At 43.8% G+C, this 16,750-nt stretch overlaps 3 protein-coding genes across 4 annotated transcripts in view; 1 reads left to right on the forward strand and 2 right to left on the reverse strand.

Moving 5' to 3' along the window:
- The window catches only part of LOC118336291 (mitochondrial folate transporter/carrier-like), a 4,562-nt gene extending 3,426 nt beyond the window's left edge, over nt 1-1,136 (forward strand). Inside the window, exons 6-7 of the mRNA XM_035672903.1 lie at nt 45-190; nt 318-1,136. Of these exons, the coding sequence (XP_035528796.1) occupies nt 45-190; nt 318-444 (273 nt within the window). The 3' untranslated portion in view covers nt 445-1,136. The remainder of the gene's footprint in view (nt 1-44; nt 191-317) is intronic.
- Nucleotides 1,137-1,222: 86 nt separating this feature from the next.
- Nucleotides 1,223-6,023, reverse strand: LOC118336293 (collagen triple helix repeat-containing protein 1-like). Of its 2 annotated transcripts, XM_035672905.1 has the most exons (5): nt 5,827-6,023; nt 4,709-4,786; nt 2,852-3,070; nt 2,524-2,740; nt 1,223-1,701 (listed from the first exon to the last, which is right to left on the reverse strand). In XM_035672905.1, the coding sequence occupies exons 1-5, from the start codon at nt 5,947-5,949 to the stop codon at nt 1,559-1,561; spliced, it is 780 nt and encodes a 259-aa protein (XP_035528798.1). In that variant the 5' UTR covers nt 5,950-6,023; the 3' UTR covers nt 1,223-1,558. The 2 variants fall into 2 exon arrangements, with proteins under 2 accessions (XP_035528798.1, XP_035528797.1); XM_035672904.1 differs by lacking the exon at nt 4,709-4,786.
- Nucleotides 6,024-6,254: 231 nt separating this feature from the next.
- LOC118335664 (frizzled-6-like) lies at nt 6,255-16,455 on the reverse strand. Its single transcript, XM_035672085.1, has 8 exons — nt 16,304-16,455; nt 14,633-15,020; nt 11,212-11,408; nt 10,542-11,121; nt 10,006-10,425; nt 8,619-8,767; nt 8,107-8,526; nt 6,255-7,969 (listed from the first exon to the last, which is right to left on the reverse strand). Exons 2-8 carry the CDS (start codon nt 14,816-14,818, stop codon nt 7,807-7,809), a joined length of 2,115 nt encoding a protein of 704 aa, XP_035527978.1. The 5' UTR covers nt 14,819-15,020; nt 16,304-16,455; the 3' UTR covers nt 6,255-7,806.
- Nucleotides 16,456-16,750: the final 295 nt, after the last annotated feature.

The raw sequence follows: 16,750 nt of genomic DNA on the forward strand, positions 1-16,750 counted from the left end.
TCTCTCTCTCTCTCTCCATCTGTGCATGTTATCTGTGTAAACAGAATGCATTGGAATACATCACAATGGCAGCATTATCCAAAATATTTGCCGTGGCCACAACATACCCGTATCAGGTGGTACGAGCTCGCCTGCAAGACCAGCACAATAGATACAATGGAGTTATTGATGTCATCGGACGGACGTGGAGGTATGACACCGACCCACTCGCAGAAAGGGGCCAAACATGCCATCCTGGTCTCAGTTACTAAATTTAGCAGTTAAAATAAATAATGTCCGTTTAAGTCACGGCCATTTGTTTTTTCGTTTCTCTGCAGGAACGAAGGCGCCATTGGTTTCTACAAAGGCATCATCCCCAACTTGATCCGTGTCACTCCCGCCTGCTGCATCACTTTCGTAGTTTATGAGAATGTGTCTCGCTTCCTAATGGGACAGAATAAATGAGTCTGAGAAGCATGGCATGGACAGCTGCAGAGACTGTGAGCTCACACTGACGCTCTGGCGCCGTTCAGATACAGAGAGAAAAGCATCAGACTGAAGCAGAACTCTCGGGGCGGTGTACATGTTAATGTGCTGATGTGAGAAGCATTCATTTACACTGAAAATGAATGGACGAGTTGCCAAACTGACGGAACGGAACGGACGAATAGATGCATGACAAACACTTTGACTTATGGGGAAAAGTATGTTGCTGTACGTGCTAAAGGTCACGCTGCTGCACTGTCGGTCTCTTTTTGTGTAAGTCAGGACGTCATGCTCATCACAGACGTTTGATAAATATTTCATCATGGTTTTGTTTACATTTGATGTTTTCTGACAGCAGAAAGGATTACAGGCTGAAATGTGAACCTGATTATAAACAGCAAATTAGACCTCTTCTCAGGGTCCCAGTTGTGTGTATTTGTAATATTAGTTTGTCTCTTTTAAATTATTTCTTTATGTAAGCAGACGGCAGCAACGGAGAGGATTTCTGTTCCAAACAAAGCCAATACTTGCTCAGATTATCTTTGTTTGCCGGCAACAAATTGCAACTGCACTGCATTATAATATTTCATTATAAAGTCCAAACTGTGCTTTATCTGCATTGTTAGTGTTTGATATATATAAATACATTAAATGTGTTACATTTGTGGCTACATTGAATTAAGTGCATGTTATTTCAAAGCTCCTAAACAAGCGGTCACATAGTTTGAGTTCAGTTCTTTAAAAAAGATGACTTTATTAACAGTAATAAGGAATATAAACAGGTCACATGAGTAGATAGTTTAAATATGGTCAGTGTCTTGTCACAATGTCTGTTAAATGGTGACTGCATACCAACAGCACCCGTAAGCAGAGAAGCTACAGTACAAAGTTTATTTCTGCTAGACAGAATGACAGTATTTTTGTTTATAGGCCTGTCGACTAGTATAGTATTTAAACACAACATAAAAACATTCAAGTTAGCATCAGTGATGCTGTGAGCCCTCAGCAAACCAAACCTGATCATTTTGGAGGGCCAGATAACCTACTGTTATACTACCAGCACCGGTCCCTCCCTTACATGTAACATTTTATTTTATTTGGGCAGTTCCTCGATGATAATTCTGGATACTGAATTCCACCCTGTGGATGCGTCACCTCTGGGGTAGTCGGCACAGGTCCCAACCCACACGGCCACATCCACCAGCCCTGCTTTCACACCCTCACACAGCCCTTCAACTGGAGAGAAGAGAAGAAGACAGTGAAAATGAATTTCAGGGAACACCCAAACTGCTTCCAGAGACAGAAATTGTTAACCGTTTTGTTTTCTGACACAGTGATGAACTTTCCCAAACCTAATTGGGACAGTGTAACTCTACCACAGCAGTTAAATAACCACTTAAAGGGACAGGGAAATATGCTTATTTGCTCCCTTGCCGAGAGTTAGATGAGAAGATTGATGCCACTCTGGTCTGGTAAATAAAGCTCCAACCAGCAGCCGGTGAGCTTATCTTAGCACAAAGAAACGGAAGCAACTAGCTTCGCTCTATCTGAAGGTAGCAAAAATAAATAAAATAGAAGGGGGAAGCCTCTCGCCTGTCTGAGCTATACTTTTTGTTAGAATTTTAACGATACCGATATGGATCATTTTGTATGTGATTTTATAAAATAATGGCCATTTTCAGAAGGGTAAATAAAAGATTACATTTAAAGGACCAGTGTGTAGGATTTAGGGACATCTAAAGTTGAAGGTGCAGATTGGAACCAACAATACAGCTCAGCCTTCCAAGCATGTAGGAGAAAAAAGGCTCTATCTTCAGCCAGTGTTTGGTTTGTCCATTCTGGGCTACCGTAGAAACACTCCCTCTATAGATAATAAACTCATTCTAAGGTAACCAAAACACATAGATTCCTATATTGAGATTATACACTAATGATAACATACATATGAATATTATATTCCATTTCTGCCAATAGAAACCCACATATTGGTTGATAAACAACCTGTTGATTCAGGTTGTTTATCGCACAACAAAGCCTACTGTATGACTTGAGTCGTACCTGAGGATGTTCTGTGGATGTTGATGGTCGAGTTGAGCTCCGGACTTCCTTGGTCTAAGTAGATGATGGACTCTATGGGCAGGGGTCCTGTGCACTCTGCCCCATTGAAGGTGAAGTACCACCTCTGGCAGCATGCGTTCTTACACTTGAGTCTGAGGGAGCCACTGAAGAGGACTCTGAGGGCGCTGTCTGACCGCAGCTTGGTGAACGTACAGTCCTGCAACACAGCATCAAGACCTTTTGGCACTTCTATGCATCATGGTGGTTGTTCACCATTTCTGTGAGTTTGTAAAATGATTGAAACGGACACCCACACTCAGATACTTACAGCTACTTTACCCAGGTCGATCCCATAATTCAGAGAGTTCCAGGCACACTGCTTGTAGTTGGGCCTCCAGGGCTCCTCAAAGATCTCATTAATGCACTCCCCTTTCTCTCCTTTGAGCCCGTCACGGCCAGGGATGCCCGGCGTCCCCGGGATGCCGTTGGTTCCAGGGTTACCCTCCCTGCCAGGAGTGCCTGCCGGCCCCTGCATGCAAGTGCCATACTGAAAAAAAAAAAAACAGGGAAAGAGGAAGTAGTGGTGGAAGTTGACAATAAGAAGAAGTCATGCGACAACATCTGCAGAGTCTATTGTTATTTGACTTCCTGTTTCAGATTTTCTTTATCCTTCCAGGGGGATAAGTTGCTGTTTAGCTTGCATGCAATGCGAAATACGCCTTAATGCTACCATTCATCCAACCATCACACACAAGAAGCCTGATTATACCTCATTAACCAGTCATATAAACAAATCCACTGCCATAGGGCTGAAATGAGTGCAAGAACAGATGTGATCCAAACCAAGGCAAAGCCATAGAACCAGCACACCATGGAGCCATGAAGCAAGTGAATGACAGATCGCATGTTAATGAGGAACTGAAGGCTTGGAGACTGCCTGAATTAGTAGGTGTCTGGTCATAGATCCCTTGGTGTGATTCACTGTCCGGCTGAATCTCCTGCTATGTTTAAACAGATGATGATCTTTCTCAAGCTGACTCAAGTACACACAGAGACGTGGGGGAGCTTGCCAAAACTTCCCTACCACATACAGAGATAGAAACAATTAAGATCCAAGATAGCTTTGTGTAATATGTCCTCCAAAGAGACATGTTGACCCACTGATTACAGTGTGTAGGTTAGCTGTTGAAGCTTTTTTTAGTTGGGAGTTTAACTTTGGTTATGTGATGCGTAAGTGTCATATACTCCTTCCTTCAGTCGGCACACACATAAACTGACACGTAGAAGAGCGCCCTCGCCCTTAAGCAAACGCTGATGCCAAAAGGATTAAGGTCTGGGCTTTTGTTGGGTCACTGCTGACCTTTTGCTCCACATGCAGCTGTGAAGCAGTTATAGGGGCACATGGCCAAAAGACATTTGGGTAAAAAAATAAAAGTCCTCCGGCAAGAGAGGAGAACAAAGAGCTTTTACTCCGGTTTCAACATCTCGTCTCGACCTAAGTCCCTGGGGAGAAGTTCAAAAAGTCTATTTCAGACCACGTGAATCTGGAAAATGCTTAAATGTAGGGAGAATTACAATATTCTAAGTCAGCTGCAGCGAAACAGATGGTCCAGAGTCTGTTTTAGCCATTAAGTGGCTATGCCGGAGCAACCTGGAGATGTGAAGTCTGACATCATCTCTATAGGAAACTGGGAAGTCTGTGATGAAACCAGGAGATTGTGGGTTGGTATGCATGTGCAGTAATAGACCTGGAATCTGTCCTCAAGGAAAAGGGACAAAACGTCCAAGCACCTCGACTAATAGCTGGAAATTCGCTGCAAATACAATACGAATCCCTTTGGTCGTTATTCAGCAAGGAAATATCGCAGTATTTTATTGAGGGTTGGACTTCTTGGAGACATTTCAAAGCAGACTAATGAATGGAACCTCTGTCCACTGTCTGCTGCTTCTATAGCTAGTGGAGCTGCCTGCATATTAGTAGCACACAGTCCATTACTGTAACTGAAGCATAAAGGCTGCATTTGCCCCCAAAGTGCTGAGGGAAGCAGTAGTATTTCATGCACAACACTGAAGCAAGGACTGAAGCTCTCCTGGAGCATGCAGAGCGTGGACATAATGCTCGGCTTTGAGAGCTTTTCAATTCAGAGGATCTCGAAGAGGATGCAAAATAGGATTTCATGATTACCATGTTGTTCAAATAAGTCGATCTTCCTTCTCCAGAATGTCTAGTGCAGTTGGGCTTTTCTGCATCATTTCCCGTGCACTAGACACAGATGGTAACATAAGATGCTATTCATTATATCCTTCTGCTGTGGGCTCAATCGTGGAATATGACTCAGTGGGGCATAATGGAGAGCAACTGGTGGAGCTCTGTGGTTCTTTAAGTGGGGTGTGCAGACTTGTAGGAGTCCCTGAGGGAGGTCCACAGAGTCCCAGCAAAATAAACACCAGTTTCACTTTCATTTGACTCCCCAGAGATTAAAGAGAGAAATGTGGGTCTTTGTTCCTTCACTCCCCACCTACAGCATAGAGGCTCATGTACATCTGCACAAAGATAGTCTAAGATTGGAGGTTGGGCGCTGTGGACTTTTTGTTAATATTATCAGATATATTATAACACATTTATCACATTTATCTCCCCAAAACAAAATCAAATAGCTTTTTTTTCTTTTTCTTTTCTTTTTTTTTTAAGCTGGTAAAACAGCCACATAGATAACAAAGAGAGACAGACAGACAGACAGACAGCATGAGCCAGACCCCAACTTCCTGTTAGGGGATTTCTTTCTGTCCACTCAGTCTGCTGGAGAGCAGCCAAAGCTGGAATAATAGAGAACCAGCTGACCATACAAAGGCTATAAAACGGCCTTTTTCTCATCTTTGCCTCTGGGAGCAGGTCATTTTGGAGCCCGTTTTGCCAAAGCGGTGACCACACTGCCTGCACTGTAATCCCTACATGTGGACCATGTGGATGAATCAGCACATTACTTTGCTCTTTTTGGGGAAATCAGTCGTTTAAAGAGACTTCTGGCAAACAGCAAAGCATTCCGCAAGAAAACGTAATCCCAGGATGAGTTTTAGGAACATGCACATGTTAATAAAGATGCATCAAAGATACAACAAAAGCGATGAGTGACAATCTAGTCCTTTTAGTGCCATAATTGTACTTTTACATGTGATTATTCGTTATGAGGCCACGGAATATGTCCAAAAGGCGTAAATGTCCCCTGGAATGCCACATATGTACTTCTGGAAAAGATCATAGCGACTACATGGTAAAATCTCCCCTAACGAACTCCCTCTTACCTTGTCAGCGTCAGGATCCTTTCGGTATCCTCTATTTCTCACCTTTTCCACCTTTTCCACGCCATAAAGAGGTAAAGCCAAGCAGACGAGGAGCAGCAGGCGGGCAACGAGAGGAGACATCATACAAGAGACAACCGTGCGCTCCCTCTGAGAGACCTGAGGCGACAGTTGGACTCCAACTCCAGCCAGGGTTTCAGACCAGAGGAGGGCAGGACGAGAGGGAAGGAGCCAGTCAACTTACAGGAAACGCACTCGAGGGAAAAAGCCTCAGAACATCCCCACGGTGTTCGTATGTGCGCCTGTAATCCTGCCAGTGTCCTTTTTATTATATTTGACCAGATCTGTGTGCCATCTGCAGTGTGTGAAGATATTAGTGGTTTTAAAAGTAAAGTCTACCATAAATAGAATAAAAACACACAAGCATGACGTTCTTATTCAATTATATTTTATTAAAATTAAATTGGATGGATACAAAATTCAACTGAAAAGATAGGCTACATAAAAAAAACAGTAAAAAAAAAGTTCAGGTTCACAAAAGTGGTGTAGAGCATTTCATAGACTACTCTAAGTCTAGGTACATTATAAGCAAGACCCCCGTCCACATGCCAGAGTAAGAACATACATGTACAACAGAAACATACTGACAAGGATTCCCTTTTAATTAGTGTTACTGGAACTGTCCTGTGACTCCCAAATATGAACAGTAAAGAAACTTAAGGGACGAATGAATCCCTTACACAGCAAAACAGACAGTACAGCATGACAGATTTTCAAATAAATCACAGAAGTTGTTCTGGAAGTACTTAAAAAGAAATATATACGGTCTGTGACCCATGTTATAAATACGCCCTGAACAAAGCCACAAATTCTCTTTTGTGTTTGTTTATGACTATTCATACTTAATAATTCATGGTTTGTGCTTCTAATGACAAATAGTGCAAAGCCTGTTTGATTTGTTTCCTCAATTTGACTAAAAATCACACGAATTTACACCTACAACAGGCAGACATCACACATGCAAAACACCTGGAGATTCTTTGAAGTTCTTTAAAGATGAGGAACTGCTCAAAGGAAGGCACATTCTTGTAGAAAACTATAAAGCTATACTTTATCCAAACTCACTGGACACTTCTTTGAAGACAACTCAGCATAGTAAATACAGAACAGAAACAGAGTGAAAGTGTTTGAAAGAAAACTTTGTCAAAGGAAAATCACAAATCCAACATTGTCTAAAAATCAACTATATCAAGTTTAAGTAGTGAGAGTATGCCTTTTTTTCAAAGGAGCAATAAAGTAGCACACTATGCGTATCACAAGTTGAGGTTTGAGTGCAAACCATCTTTCCAGGAAGAACAATAAGACATTTAAAGAAAGAGTTTACCACAGGAAGACTCTCCTTAAGTTGAATGTTTGGCAATATCATGACCTTTCTTAACGTAACACTCAGTGTAGTGACTAGTCCAGTGAAAGACTTCATTTCTAAAAAATAGAATATTTACATAAATATTGCATTTGTTTACTAGAACGCATTCTATGCCACTGAGCTACAAATCTACCCAACAGTAGACCTAGAGTTTTTAATGCATGCTATAAAATGAAATGACCATTGGTAGATGTATAGGTGCAGAACAGCTGCTGCAACATTCAGGTGTATACTAAATGGACATACGCTCAGTAAAGCTCAAAGACACAGCTGTCACCTTAACTAAATAACAATCCAACGCTGTTAGGCTCTCCGCTGAAACCCACAGATTCTGCTCCAACATACTACATTTGAAATACTCGAGGTATGTTACAATGAACATTCACTGACTACAACGTAACCAATACAATCAGAATCTGATGTAGGAAGCTTATATGATGTATGACACAAATGGGTACTATGGTTTGAAACAGATACAGGAACCAGCATCAAGTGGGACTGTGAGTGGTTTCAAGGGTCGATTGATGGATGGATGATACATTTGGGGATGAGATGTCTCAGCAGCTGCTATCCTTTGTGTCCTTGCTCTCCTCAGGCACCCGGTGCACCAGCTGGTGGGTGGAGTCCTGGAGGCTGCTGCTGTGTGACAGGTTTAAAGCTGGATGCTGCTGACCACCGGGGACCTGCCTGGCCTCTGACAACTCGCTCCTCGGCGTCATCCTAAAGCAGCCAGCACACATTAGAGATTATTGGTGGATATATACAGTCTCTGCTAACAAACAGAAGAGAGGAAAAGGCTACAGAAACAGAGCCGTGATGCAAAAGAACAAGTGTAGCCAAGTTGCTGTCTCACTTACCTCCCATCTGGGACTTTGTGCGTGCTCTCTGAACGGCTGCTGATCTTACTGGAGCTCCCACCTTTGCTACGTCTCTCTCCCCCCTCCCGCTCCCTCTCTCTTTCCCTCTCCCTCTCCCCCCTCCTGGAGCTCCGGCTGGAGGTGCCCCTCTCCAGGTGCTCCCTGGCTGAGACCTCAGACAGAGAGCCTTGCATGTGGGGCTCGTGATTGCCCAGCGCAAAGGTTCCTTGATTGGCTGTGGCGGCGCCGGTGGAGGCGTTGGTGGACGCGACGCCGGTGCTCGTGCCCATGGACTTGGAGATGACCTTGAGCTTGTGGGAGCTCGGCTTGTAGTGTTTCTTCTTGTGCTGGACGCGGCTGTTGTGCTTGAGGAAGAACTCGCAGGACTCCTGCAGCACCCGGCGGCTCTCGCTGATGGGACTGTGGGTCAGAGAACAGGAGATTATAGTGACACTACTTATTTATTTCTCATGGAATTTATACACGTAACAGGGCGAGAGACGAGGTCTTACTCTCTCTTGCGGGTCCTGTTGAAGAAGTAGGCCCACTCGGAGCAGGTCTTTTTGCTGCTGACCCAGAACACTGCAGATATTCCAACCACCAGCGTCATTAAGTATTTTACCAGAAACAGGGAGAGGTCAGGGCGGCTGAGCTCTGTTGTCTGAAACAAAGAGACAAACACAAACCATAATAGAATTCTTGTGATTTAATGAGTGTCAACCAACTAACCCAATTTTCAACTTGGCACAAAATAAAGCTTTTGAACTATACGCCTCGGATACAGATTTGTTTTTCTCTTTCACATTGTACTTTGTGGCTCCACGACAGCACACAATATCCTGTTTGGTTTCGTATAATAGATGGCCTTTTTAAAATACATATAGATATGCAATCTACTGTTGTTTTAGTGATTGTTTTCCTTCTATACTCCTATGTGGTCTGCCCTAGCTTATGTGAAAAACCCACATATAAAATAACACTGACTGTCAGGCCTCTTTTACAACATCTGCTTAAATATTTGTATGTGGTAGTTTTAATTTCACATTGGATATCGCACTTGTCACACAGATGTAGCGGCTTTATTTAGGGATTGGCCAGACTAGACTGTTATTTAATTTTAAAAGTAATTAAGTACGTGTGTTAGAGACAAAAGTAGGAGGATACAAGTCTTTGTGGTTCAGATGGTTCTCAAAAACACTTTTTAATGTGGTGTGTCCTTTATTATTTACACCCTAATGCTGTCGGCTCAGTTTAACACCTTAATGCATTCTATAAGAGTGGTTTTTGGTCTAATGTAGTTAAAAGATGAATTGTCACATTGCTGTTAAATTATGTGTGTGCTAACAGTATTAAAAGATCACTAGCAAGCCCAACTTTAGTTCAACCAACAATGCACAGACCTTCAATCAACAACATCAACCAAGTAGACATAAACTGACAGTGAGTTGTTGTTGTTTTCTAATGTGTCCTTTGGCCTTAAATGTTATATATACACATATATATGAGATGTAAAACATGAACATAGCTGCAAAAAACTATTTGGTATGTAAAGATACAGTGGAGTCATGGTGTCCTGTGTTGCTATCGCAGTCTCCCTGTGCTTTGTTTACACAAACCCAGTGTGCTCCATGTGCTGAGCAGACCGACTGAAACGGCTCATTTTCTCATCAATTAAAGCTATATTTCAACCAAACCAGTGTTGGCAACTGTTGGACTATGGAAAGACTAACAGAGACGGTTTTGATGAGTTTTCTTTTACTTCTGTCCCACTATTTTGGTTTGAGATGCTGGTGTTTTAATGTGACATCCAGTGGCAACTGAATTGTTGTAAATGTTGTATATATAATCCTTAACTTGTTGAGTCATAACACCTTCAGCGAGTGAATCAGCCACAGGTACCTTGTGGGAGCAGGGGATGCTGTACTCCTGACAGCGGTCGTTGATCCAGGTATTCTCCCAGGTGCTGCGGTAACTCTGTTCGTAGGTGTAGCAGGCCAACAGGGTGACCAGCGGGACCAGGTAGAGGCAACTGAACACGCCGATGCGGATCATGAACTTCTTCAGCTTCTCCTGGTTGCGCTCGTCGTGCTGGATGACCTGCCTGACGTGGTTGAGAGAAACGATGCCCGCCAGGATGAGGAAGAGGCCGACTACGACGCCCACGCACAGAGGAGCCAGGACAAAGTAACGCAGGGCGTCCAGGTCGTAGAGCCCTACGAAGCAAACGCCGCTGATATTGTCCCCTTCAACCTTGTTCAGAGCCAGCAGCATGACTGTTAGCGCCCCGGGGATCCCCCAGGCAGCAGAGTGGAACCACACCTAAAGACAGAGGACACAGATCCATATTTTCAACCATTTTACTCCTTGGTAATAGCTTGCATGTGCTCATTTTATATCTATACTTTTTGCTACTAACCCATTTTGAACAACCTTACCGCTTTCTTCTCTATGGCCTCACAGCTCCACTTGGGTCCAGCTGCCAGGAACCAGGTGATGGTGAGTATGACCCACCAGACTATACCAGCAATGGAGAAGAAGTAGAGCAGCATAAAAAGCAGAGTGCAGCCTTTGCTCTGAGAGCCCAGCACCACTGTGTCCACACCGGCAGGGTGAGACGCTTTGGTACAGGCTGCGTTGTTCCCCAGCAGGAAACCAATGAAGTATATAAGCGAGACAAAGCTGTAGCACACGGCGTAGAAGATTATGGGGCGCTCTGGGTAGCGGAAACGTTTGACGTCGATGAGGAAAGTGAGGAAGGTGAAGAGCGTGGCGCCCAGGCAGACGATGGAGCACACGCCGATAAAGCTCTTCGCAAATTCAATGTCGTGGGGTTTGAAGTACATGTTGGAGCAAGGCGGTGCACAGTCCTGAGCGCCCAGGAACGATGATCCGTGGCCCGGCTTGGTCTTCAGCTGCAGTGGGCACCAGAAGCCAAGGTCCCTCTTGGTTGATGAGGAGCTCATCGGGGTGGTTGCAGGAGGTGTCGAACCATCAGGAGAGCTACACGGGTCCAGTCTAGTGGGGGAAAAAACAAATCCTTTAATGAAGTGATCAGGAACTACTGCGGTTGCTCTTGTGGGTTATTTGTAACTGTGGTTTTCTTACTTGTCACACTGTAGCTCAGGAGGCCAGGTGATACCAAAGATCCTTATATTCTCCTCGCAGTCAGACATAACGGTCTTGCACTGCTCTCTGCATGGACGGATCACTTTGTTCTCCTCGGTGCATTCTGGGATGAAGGCTTGGCACAGGAAGTGGTGGACGTCTGGAGAGCAGCGCAGGTTTGCCAGGGGCATGAATGGCTGGGGATGGAGAGAAACGTTATGTCAACACGAGAGGCTGGTGTGGTCTAAGGGGGTCTGCCAGTCTGTGGAGATGTTTATGATTTAAACATTGGTTTTACCCCTGAAAACATTTCCCCATAGAACCCTATGTGACTGAATAATGTAACATACTGAGTGGTGGGTCATAAATGTGAATGTGAGTAGAAAAGCCAGAAAAAAACATGTGTACTACATAAAATAGTTTTTTACATTTCCCCAATCTTTGCTTTTTTCTTGTGAAAAGCTGGATAATTTCCCCTCTTAAGGCCTGCAGGATAAAACATGAGAAAACAATCAGACTTTGGTTGACCTGGTTATGATAACCCATCGACATATAGAAGCGGCGATGGCGGGTCACAAGTTGATTTTGCTTTTAATGGGTCACAACCACGCTCTACATAAAGCATTTACTTTATTTTGTTGATCTGTGTTGATCTATAGCGCCACACAAATGGGCCCATTCACTGGCTGGGAACCATATTCCTCCATTTCAACACACTGGTCAAGAGCTTGAGTGCTGAGGAGTTGTTGATAGGTTAGGCTGCTGAAGAGCCACAGCATTAGCGTGTGTACAGAACAATTTGTGTGGATTTATTAGTGGCATTCGCAGCTTACACTGAAGACAACTTCATGCCACTTAAACATGTCCAGATCACGTCTGTGCAGATGTTTCTAAATGCTTGGATTTTGCGTAAGTGTATACCTTTCAGACTACTTGCAGAAGTTCCTTTATTATTGTCTCTAAACCACTTACATCACCCAGAATACTTTGTTCACTCACTACTGCACTACGTTTTAGAGTTTTGTGCATCAACCATTATCAGACCAACATGAGAGACTTCAGTCAGTCTATATTGCCAATATTTGTACACAAAACACACACATACAGCCCAACACAGTCCACTATTCACTGTTTCCTCTCCTCTTTTTTTCTGAAAATCCAGTCTGGCAGTAGGCCCACGTCTCTGGGGCCAGGGCTCGCCCCCTCTGACAGTAAGCGCCCTTGTTTCTCTCCTGCGGAGGTCCTGGGCTCCGTCTCAATGAGCTGCCCATTGCTCAACAATCTGACCTTTATTTGCTTTACGGCAGAGTTACTGTAAAAATTGCCCTCATTTCAGAAACCTTCAACCAGGATCAGCGGTACAAGTCGAGCCGATTTCCTCTTAAAGGCAAAATCCTCTGCAGAGAATTTCTGAGCAAAGTACTTCAAGGATTAAATGATTTGAAAAAACGGCTACAAAATCACTTTTCAAACTTCTGCCCGAACTTTTAAGACCCTCAAGAGTTCCCTGTCCGTTACAGTACGTCAATTAGTCTTTCCATTCTCTTTGTATTCGAACACTTCAAACTTTTCTGGTCCAAAAGCTGGCAAACACTGGCGGAATCTGGGACCAAGGGCGGAAAAAGGTTAGCCCTCCTCCGGAAAATCCTACTGATATGCCGGACTGAGCCAATACCCAAGCAGAAGTCTGCTTGATTACTGCGTCAGGGCTTTGTGATAAATCACTGCACACTTTCAAAGAGAGCTATGTATAGTATGTAATGTTGAACGTAGGCCAGAGAGTGGAAGCCTGTCACCTGGGAGACAGGGCCGTAGAGGTAAGACTGTGTACAGGGGGGGAAATGAGTGAGTGATTAACAGAGAGGGAGAATACTCATTGTGGTATGCAGGAGAGGCTTTGTGTGAGACTGGGTGTGTCCCTCCCCTTCCTCCAGATATCAAAGGCCCCTCACAACAAAGTCGACGAAGTTGCCCGTGGCCAAGTTCGCTGTGAAATAAAAAGCCTTTACCTGTCAGCCTGCTACCTTTGCCAGATGCCGCACAAAAGACTGCTTCAACAGATCACTGTTCATGCTCAACGCTCTGACACCAAATGTGTGTAACCCAAACCCTGGCCTCCAGGAATGCCAGGACACAGGATGCAACAACTACAGAAACTGAGTTGACTGCTGAGGAGGGACAAAGGCATGTTGGAAACATAAGGCCAGTGACAAAAGTCGCATTAGGCAAGATCTTTATAGAGAGAAATGTTGATCAGTCTGAGCGCAAGTTAAAATTTGGATTCTCCTCACTTTCTGTGTGGGAAAACATACATGATGTTGATGCTGCGGCTACTGTGCATATCTTTCCATTTCCTTTGACATAGTTGTATAACCATGGTCTAAACTTCAAGTCTCTGGGTGGAAGTTTCTCTCGGCCACATTTGACTGACATTTGAGCGTCAACGTTGCTAGGAGACAGGCTGTCATGGAGCAAGTCATTGCCTACAAATGTAGTAGTTTCCCCCTTTTTCCACCAGCACTGAAGACACCTGCTCAACAACAGATAGTGAGCACTCAGACACCAACACTGCACCTTTTCATCTCTTCACACATCACGGAGCGGCCGGACTAAAAGTGACATCACCCCACGTTTCTTTGTTATGAATAGAAACACTGACAGTATGTAACCCCTCCACTGTAACTGCTCCCATGTACAGTAGCGTGTTTCCATACAAAAAGAATGTTCTTCTTTCTTAATCTACTTTTATTGTGGAAGGAACAATCACGCGTAGCTCCAGTGACAGGACACACCTTCTTTCACACCAATACCCCACATAAATGTCAACGTGACAATGACGTATAGCTTTGAAAAATGAATTATTTCTGACAGCGGGGAACTTAAAGCATAGTTATCTTTTACTAGACAGCGCTCTACACCAATAAGGCATGATTTGTGGACAAACTGTGGCTGTTGAATTGTGTGTGCTTGTTAATGAGCATCACAAAAGGGTGATTAGGGTTCACTCGATATGCACTTCTGAAGGCTGACAGACACTGACATTTATAGACTGGAACAGCACTAATAATAGCACTAATCATAGCAATTATTTTGCGATGGTATTCATTACCTTTAAATGTGACTTGAATTATAATTTGTATTTACAAGCAGAGGAAGCTTTTCTATCACAGGCTAATATAATTACAACTCTTGATGGAACCCTAGACTAGTGAAACCCTTTAACATGAGGTTTTTCCCCTTAAACTGCCTTGAGGAAAATTCATCCAATTTGAAACTGTCTGACTGTATCACTGTCTGATATCCTGTATCAGTGTGTTCCAGTTCATCACTGCACATAAATTGCATTAGTAGTCAGCGGGATCGATTGGCTAATGCCCAACAAAGCCAGTATTGGCAAAATAAAGTGTATCAACAAACTCACCTCCATATTACTGGCTGCAATTTCCTGATCATAGTGCTCCATCATGTTGGGAAAGAAGGTCATGTTGTAGGGCACCCCCAAGCACCGGTGCACCTTAATGGGCTCGCAGGTAAACAGGCTGTGGGCACTGCAGCTTCCCACCCATATCAGAGCCAGGCACGCCCACAGCGGTCCTGGCAACAGCATTGCGACGACGGATTGGGAGTGAGTGTGTGTGAGTGTTTTTGTGTGGACGGGAACAGGTTTCTTTCTGGCTCAGTGTGAGGATATCCTGGTCCAGACGTTGATTTTCCCTGGCTCACTCTGATATCCACATTGCACTTCTCCTGGGGTCATCTCAGTAGAGCCGGCGGGCATTGCAGCAGGTAAAGATAGGAATCCCACATCCCTGAAAATAAAGTATATATAGTGACGTGGGTTTTTGCTTTCAGCTCAACAATGACTAGAGCTTATCCTGAGGTTTCATTTTTGCACCACAGCCCATGTTTCATAGACACTTGACTTCAGGAACCTCAGCTGAAAAGACTTTTGTAGGTGGTTATTACCGTATTCACCACAGAGTTGCAGAGCAGGGAAAGACTGAAGCCCTATCATCAAAGCAGTCTATCACACAACCCCTCATTGTGCTATCACCTAGAGAGTTAAATTAAGCTAAGCAAATTAAAATTAAAATAAATTAAGCATTAGTCTGGGCGCCCCTACAGGTCCCACGAGGTCCTCAGGCTCCGGTTGGAGACGCATCAGCAAAATGGAATTAAAGCAACAAAACCCAGTCAAGCCCTGTGCAGCCTTGAAGTGCATGCATTTACACAGGGTGGGGGATGTTTAAGATCCAGGCTGATGCTGTAGAATAAGTCTCAGCTTGTTGACGCTCATTAAACTTCACATTGAAGTGCCACAGTTTCACATACACACACTTGCAGGAGCGACTAAGAATCTACTTTCCCAGTGAATACAAGAGCAAAGTTCAGGTTTCCACAGGGGCTCACACAGGACTAGTTTGGGGTTTTACTTCTGGCTATATAACACATGTATTACAACAAGGAGTGTTTGAAGTTTGTTTATAGGAATAAGTGGTCTTTTGAGAACAAAGAAATGAGTTGTTTGTGTAGGTGCCTGAATTCCTGATGATTATCATATGCTGATATTATCACTGGTGGTCAGAGTTTATGTTACCTAATATTAGCTCACCTCTGTCTATATGTAGCTAAAGTAACCACCTTCAAACAAGCTTCATAATGCAGCCTGTAGGTCTGTGAGGGCCTGGAGCTGCACTGAAATAACAGGCTGAAGCATTTGGTTAGTTATTAGCATAAACTTTTCGGTTAGCCTTTTAGCACTGATTAAAGAGACAATAAAAGTTAGCAGAGCAAACGTTTGACGCGCACCACTTAAATGTAACAACCAGACATGTACAGGTTAGTAAAAACATAACTAATACGTTCCTAACACATCTGAGCATATCCCCAAAGGTAAATACTGCTAATAGTATGTCAGTCTATCGGCAGGAAAGACATTTTCCCGTCAATTAGACGCCAAAAGCGGAGAGAGAGTACAGTAAACATCCCTGCCTCGGTCGCTGCCATGGACGGGGGCCCGAAACAACTTCGGTACAACAAAGTTTTAAAAAATTAAAAGGGTAAGGGAAAAAAAGCTAACACAAACACTTACCCCCAACTGCCCTGGAGTTCATGCAACAGCTGACTACATGGGTACTTGTTGGAGCTGTTCTGTGGGGAATTTGGTAGCGTGTTTCCTGCGACAAGCTCCAGCACAGTCCTTCTGTCTTTTCTTGTCTGGCTGCTGGGAAGTGAAGCTGCGTTCAGGTGCAGTTGGAGACATTATTATGAACCGATGTCCGTAGATACGTTTTGTTTAACGTTACAGGCATACGGAAAACAGACATTGTCAAATATCTATCACATTTATTCAGGTAAAACACTTTTGAAGGGGTCAAACACGTTTGAAAGTCGAAATAGTGTTAAGGTTCAAACAGTGTAGTAACCATTCACATACAAATGGATGAAAAGTAACTTATTAAAGGAATATTCAAACGCAAGGGTGCACTTGAATGCACCGGCAGTTTAGAACTGGGGATTGACGGAGAGCACTTGAACG

The sequence above is a fragment of the Morone saxatilis genome, unplaced genomic scaffold, assembly GCF_004916995.1.
Source record: "Morone saxatilis isolate NCDOM2014 unplaced genomic scaffold, NCSU_SB_2.0 Contig24, whole genome shotgun sequence".
NCBI classification, from domain to species: Eukaryota; Metazoa; Chordata; class Actinopteri; family Moronidae; genus Morone; species Morone saxatilis.